Genomic DNA, 7,265 nt, shown 5'->3' on the forward strand with positions numbered 1-7,265 from the left:
TTTATTAGTTGTAGGTATCCTGTGTACACAAGTAACATATAGTGGGATTTTCTCTAGTCTGACTGCAAATGCGGAAATACACATTACATTTTCTAAATGCGTTAAAAAAAATGTAATGCACTATGGCAACTCAGAGGCCTTCTGTACACTGTTAGTATATAGAATGCCCCCAGAAATGTAATTTCCTGCTTCTGTGATTAGCTCACAGATTTTCTCACAAGTCTGCACTATGGTAAAATTTCAGGCATCGCCTGCAATAGAAATTTCAATTTTAGGGAGATACTGCCTAAGGGTTAACTACTCCTAAAGGGATGCAGACACTGCAACTTTCCTTATTATAACTACCTGGTGCACTTCTATTGTTCTAATGACAGCTGACCTTCCCATTCAAGGATCAGTCTGGAAAGAACATGGTGAGACAAACCGATTATTCTCCAGAACAGAAAAATTTAAGTTTTAATATTTTTATGCATATGGTGGGTATTATCTGCACCCACCATTTACTAGCGGTAAACTAGGGATGCACCAATACCATTTTTTCCAGACCGAGTACCGACTCGGTTCCTCAAGTACTCGCCGATACCAATTACCGGGATTCTTTTTTTTTAGTGTCGTGACAGTTTTTCTAAAACAATACAGACTAATGATTTTAGGACAGTGGTGCTGTGCCAGGGCCCAGTCACAGCTGCAAACACTGTGATCCTGGTAGTTCTGCCACTGACTCCAAATCCCAGCAATACATTTTACAGCAATGCAGAATGGCTCCAGCTATAGAGGACTACAAATCCCAGCAATACATTATTCAGCAATGCAGAATATCATCAGGTATAGAGGACTACAAATATCGGCATTACATTACACAGCAATGCAGAATAATATGAAGCTACATACTCTTACAGCTCTGGGGCGCCGGTCTGATGTCTCTAGTGGAGGATCTCAGGAGGACTGTGCGGGGTCTCAGCATGGTTCCCCAGGAAGAAGAAGGAGATGTGAGGCCAGCACTGTAAACAGGTGCCGTGTGGTTCACAGGAAGACTGCTGAGGTCCCCAGCTCAGGCAGCTGCTTCAGTTTCAAAATGTAAAGCGCCAGTATCGGTGTTTAATATCGGGGTATTTTCACAAGTACCCAGGAAAATGCCCAGTATCGGCACCGATACGATGCATCCCTACTGTAAACCTTTGCTTTATTGCATTTTTGCAGGTGAATATTCTATTTTTATACAGCACTTCTCACCCATATATGTGCAAAGCCAAAGCTAGTTTCTTCACTTTAAAATTGTAAATCCACTTTTGTTGAGCAAAAAAACCAAAAGAAAAATCCACTTGCTTTTTGTACCGAAACAGTGTCTTGGTATCCGTAGATTGCCAAAGTATGTACAATGTAGGGTTATGGATTTTACCACAAATTAACCGTATTCTGCTGTAACTGTAAGGTAGAACAGGTTTTTTTTGAATTGCACACTAATAAACATGCAATAATTCTATTACAATGCATCTTTGTTAACATTATTATACTTTATTAGTATAGTTATTCTAGGGGGGACACTGACCTGGTAAACTCATGCTTTCATCGCTTCTTCAACCCGGTACCCAACTCTGTGACGATGTCTGCTTAGCACCTGTGAAATTTCCCACTGCAAGACTGACATTCTGAGCAGAGATAAGAGAATCAAAGTTAAAATCCAGCCCATCTGCATCCATTAGTTCATTGCGAATGATAGTCTCCATGTCACATTCCAAGCTCCCACTGAAAATTTCCAGGTCCAAATCAGTTGGGAACTTTTCATGCACTGGAAGGTTCATGCCTGTGGAGTACAAGGGTCCTGAGAGTGTGTCTGAGAGGGCTTGCATAGAATGAGTGACTGAGGACTGCTGCTGGTGTTTAGACGAGTCTAAGTTGTTGCTGTCATTTAATCCAATGTTATTTATGCTGTTTGACAAGGCACGACTGCCACCAAGAAATGAGTTATGGGACTGGTGCTGGTGGTGGAGCAAGTTCTGATTAACCAGGCTTCCCCCTTGATTGGGCTGGGCTGCAAACGACATCATTGGGTCACTCCTCAGAATAATGTTTCTACGAGAATTCTGAGCAGTGACTGCAGTACTGGCTTGGGACATGAGGGGGTCAGACTGAGTCATTAATACGCCACTATGGCTAAGTGAATCAGTATTCAGCATATCCTGAATGGACTGGTTGCTATAATGGTTCATGGAAGAAAATGTTGCTTGTTTGTTCTCTTGAATGGTTTGCATTGGAGACTGACGAAGAGACGTCAATGGGAAATTGAAGCTACTAGTGTTGTTGAAGCTACTGGATGGAGAGCCAAGGCTTGAGCCCTTAGTGCCATAGGTAAAGCTGGAACTTCTCTGCATGCCACCAACACTAGGAGATGACTGCTGAGATGGCGTAAGAGAAATGTCCTCCAGAAAATCATCAATAAGATTCTCTGTTAGACCATCATTTAAGTTCATGGTTCCAGTCATATCTGTTATCCCAGGCAACTCCACTGTGGATGGTTTTGTTATGGATGGAGACATACTGCCAGGGCTATACAGCATTGGGGAAATAGGTGAATCATCATCCTGAACATCATCAAGCTCAGTTGTTGCTGGAATTGGAGATAAACGACCACTTATCGTGCTGGCGTTCGAGTTCGTACGGGAGCGGAAATCTGTCCAAGCATCCAACTCATCACTGCTACGCGATGTTGGGCTTCCTGGCCATTTGAGTTGCGATGGGCTATCATCTGCAGCATCCTGGGTCACCTGCATTGATGCTTTTTTCTTTGCTGCTCTTCCACGGCTCTTAGTGTATTTGTTGCTGTTGTCCATTGACACGGCACGTCTTCTAGGTGCCTTCCCACCTTTCCCTCCTTCTGGATTAATCATCCACCAAGAGCTTTTTCCAGTGCCCTCGTTTTGTACTCGAATAAATCTGCTGTGCAGGGACAAATTATGTCGAATTGAATTCTGAGGAAATAAGAAACAAAAAGGTCAAGTTAACCAGATAGAAATGTAGGCAGTGGATAAGTCTAAAATTATAGCCAATTTTGATTTTTTTATAGAATAAGGAACGTTTAGAATGTTAGGTTTATATTGCCCTCTGTGCCCCTTTGGGGAGATTTACCATATTTGTCTTGGTGACCAATTTAGGATTGTCACTGGAATACAAAGTGAGAGGAAATGGGGACACTCATTCTGGGCCCAACTGTCTAAGTGAGGACTTACCTTTGCTTTGGCGAGATTCCCTCTTACTTTCGGTGATGTTTCCTCCGGAAAAGTGAAAAAAAAAAAATCTAATTTGGACACATACAGCAAAACAATAACTCCCAGAGAGTTAAAAGATAACTATGGGGTAAGTGTTTATTCCCATAGTTCTCTTAAAGGGTCACGGGAGGACATATACTAACCTCCTTCCATGACCCAAAGCTCAGTATAATCGCAAGCTACAGCCCGCGGTATACTGAGACCGCCACAGCTGGGACGGATCCCAACATTAATGTCGAGATCCACCCAGCTGCGTGACTGACATCTGGCTCTGTCTATCTAGAGGCAGAGTCAGCTGTACCCGCCCCCTTCCCCGTCCGTTCCTCCAGTCGACGCTGGAGGATAGGAGCGGGGTAATCCTTGCGGGGAGCAGCGACCGACAGTCACTGCGCTCCGCAGGGAGATGATCGAGAAGTGGAGCGAGGGTATGTGTTCTCTCACTTCCCGATCTATTGAGCCGACGTGCGACAGTTTCATTGTCACACGTCGGCTCGAACTATGAGGCTGAGTGATTTTCACTGACCTCATAGTTCTCCTTTAAATGTTAAATTAAAAAAAAAGTTTTTGGCTACAGATACTTCAACATATTCAACAGATTGAAGGATCTAATCTTCTTCTAGATTTGTTTTAATTATTCATGACGTTGCGCGCACGCACACACACACACACACACACACACACACAAAACCCACAATCTTCTTCACTAGCTCTGATGGGCGCCTGCACTATGCAACATCCTTTTTACTAATAATTGGTGTCTTAAGACTACCATTGAACATAATTCTTGCCCGATGCCAATACTGGGCAATTCGTTGGATCCTTTACTCTTCTCCATTGAATCAGCTGTACGAAAAAAGAGATTTTCTAACAAACTGAAAAACATTCCTGTGAAATAACCTGCCTGAGAAATTCATATTTTGATATTTCAAGCACAACAGAAATATCTTTCTAAATCACACAACCGGCTCAAAATTGGAAGCAGAATTTAGATTTTTTTATGGGCAACAAAAACCCATCACCTTCAGTGAAATTATTATGGAACTATTTTGCTGCCTTTTTATCCCTGCCTGCAGTATAACGAAGGATCTGAGTGGTTTTAACTACTGCACTGTTTGCACAACATATTTTCTAATGATTATGGTAGAAAGATTGAATTACGGTCATTATGTTTCTTCTACCTTGCATTCAGGCAATTGTGAAAAACTTATTTACAGAGATAAAGCAATGTAAAAAATTTGAGATCATCACTGATAAAGATGAACTGGACCATGAAACACTTTCTCTTTTGTTATTAATTGGTAGTATACGCTGATACTTTTAAGATCCAATACACACTGAGGGACATGGATATTGCGCGTTTTTCCACGCAATTTCGTGCTGAGCAGCTTTGAGTGACAGTGCACATTTTATCGCGCTACATAGCGTGTTTTTTGGGCTGGACTTCGTCGCTGCTACATTGGGCTGTAACCAATCAACAGAGATCTTGATGCAACATCATTCTTTCCTTCCATTTTGCAGTGCAAAAGTGACCCTTCTGTATCGCGTGACAAAGTCATGCAATATCGCCGATTTTCCGTGACACCATAGAGTCTATTGAAGCCAAATCGCGCCACATCCGCGGAAACAAAGGGTCATGTACGAGTGACGAGCTACAGACGACATTTGAGCTGTGAGATGTGAACAGCTCCATTGAAATGCATTGGACAAGCTACATAGAGCGATATCGCACGGAAACATGTGCGATTTCGCAGCGGAAATCGCGCGATAAACTGCTGTGTGAACGGGGTTTAAAGGTTTATTAGAGTTTTATTACCATGTTTTAGCACACCCTGATTGATTCTAGGTAAAATAAGTTGCTAAAGAGAGGTTTTCTGGGTCCTGGTCTACTCTGGATAACAGCTGTAAGAACTTCTGTAGGATACACATACTTTTTTTTTTTACACTAGACATGAACATGGAGACAATTTATCATATTGGAGCAGCAACATAAAAATCCAATGACCTTTAAAAAAAAAATTAAGAGTGTAATTTAAATCCTCGACTCCACAGGATGGGGAAAAAAAGAAAAAAGAAAGAAAGATAGAACAGCTGGTTTTGGCAGAATATGTGTCATGTGACAATGTTTGTTTAGTTTCCACTTACTACAATCCGCCCCCACCCTCCCCTATGTCACAAAGAGGTTCATTTATAAAGTGGGAATATTCAGCTTTGTATTTAAGTGTTTCCCAGACAGGTTTTGGGAACTACCCCTAGAAATAGCATGCTGCTTAACTTTTTGTGGGTTTCAAAAATAAATGTGCAGTGGCAACATCAATATCTTGGAAAACTGCTGCTACCTTAAAATGTTAGAATCAACATTCAAATAATTTCTTTCACTATAATAGCAAGCCGCGATACTTGAAACACAACCCGGAGATAACTTCACTGTATAAAGCCATGCAAGAGTTAAGGTATGCAACCAATAAAGAACTGTTTGTACAGGTAGTTATATAATCACATGGCCAAATCTAGCACACATAAGGAAACCAGATACTATATTTACTGAATATGTCACCTTTCTACAGTACTTTTTGATATAAATAATATCACTGCAAAAAAGTTGTGTGCGCCCCCCAAAAACCAAAGATCTCTTGCTTAGGTGGTTTTATTTGTGTTGGCATTGATACGTCTTGTTTATACATACCATGTTTCCCCGAAAATAAGACCTACCCCGATAATAAGACCTAGTACTATTTTTGGGAATTGCTAAAATAGAAGAAGACCTACCCTGAAAATAAGACCTAGTTGTGACCTTTCCCAGGGCCGGTGGTGGCATAAGGGGAAACTTGAAGAGCCGCGGGAAAGGCGGGAGAGAATCGGCGGTGCCAACAAAGCCAGCGCTAGAGGAAGCAAGGCGGCAGCGGAGGGAGCAAAGCCGCATAAGCCGATGCTTCCTCTATAGCGTCGGCTTCCGTCACAGGTAGAGCGATATCAAATGTACTCCGCCTGTGAGGAATCGATAGTGAAAGCTCACTTCGCTCATTCTGGCAAGCGATTGGTTACCAAATTGCTCTTGGAAAGGTACGGCACCTCTGATTGCCCTGATCACCCTTATTCTTAACTTTGCCATTTTGGACTATTTAACCTCTTGCCGTCCGCCCGTAGTAGAAAAACAAAAACGGACGGACGGCACTGCTGCATCTGCGGGTTGCCGTCTCTAGACGGCAATTTTTTTCTGCTCGCGCGCGCCCCCTAGCGGGCACGCACGGGCAGAAAAGACCCGACAATGCACACACCCGGTACCGGGTGTCACACATCGATCGCCTATATGTGCTCGTTCGCGGCACCGCCAACCCGGCAGATCTCTGCTTTATCAGCTTCTTTTGGGGTCCATAGGTGATATTAGGGGTCCTAGAGACCCCTAATATCTCCATAAAGAGGACCTGTCAGTGTGCCTTTGCTATTATATAGGGGGTTGTTATCCCCCTATATAATAGCAATAACAATAAGTGCAAAAAAAAAAAATATAAATAAAAAGAGAAAAGTAACACATAAAAAAATAAAAATAAAAGCCACATATAAAAAAAGGGGAAAAATTTTCAGGGAAACACGGTACATACAGCAATCACTAAACCATTATGCTTGCAGTGCAGGGGGCAGCCCCAATCTTAGGGAAAGTTTTTAAAATGCCTGGAGTTCTTCTTAAAAGGATAATTAAAGCCTCCGGTGTTTTTGCATATATCTCCTGCTAGCAAGAAGGAGATTTATGCAAACATTTTGTAAAAAAAAAAAAAAAGACCTATCTGAAAAGGGATAATACTTACCAGTGTCTTCCCCGCACGCTCCCGTCCAAAAATGTGAAAACTCTCGGGCGGCCGCAAAGGATCTTGGGGCGGACGCATGCGCAGATCACATTTTCGGCCGGGAGACGAGGAGACACACAAGGCAAGTCTATGAACGCGTGCACCCGCATGCAGACACCGGGAGGAAGTGCCAGCAAGACCAGAGGAGTCAGCGCGA

At 42.6% G+C, this 7,265-nt stretch overlaps 1 protein-coding gene across 1 annotated transcript in view; it reads right to left on the reverse strand.

The window, feature by feature from the left end:
* FOXO3 (forkhead box O3) overlaps positions 1 to 7,265 on the reverse strand; it is an 89,155-nt gene that overhangs the window by 7,237 nt on the left and 74,653 nt on the right. The window contains exon 3 of the mRNA XM_018563751.1: positions 1,550 to 2,969. Coding sequence (XP_018419253.1) covers positions 1,578 to 2,969 — 1,392 coding nt within the window. The 3' untranslated portion in view covers positions 1,550 to 1,577. The remainder of the gene's footprint in view (positions 1 to 1,549; positions 2,970 to 7,265) is intronic.

The sequence above is a fragment of the Nanorana parkeri genome, unplaced genomic scaffold (assembly GCF_000935625.1).
Source record: "Nanorana parkeri isolate BGI_ZX_2015 unplaced genomic scaffold, ASM93562v1 scaffold691, whole genome shotgun sequence".
In the NCBI taxonomy this organism is placed as follows: domain Eukaryota; kingdom Metazoa; phylum Chordata; class Amphibia; order Anura; family Dicroglossidae; genus Nanorana; species Nanorana parkeri.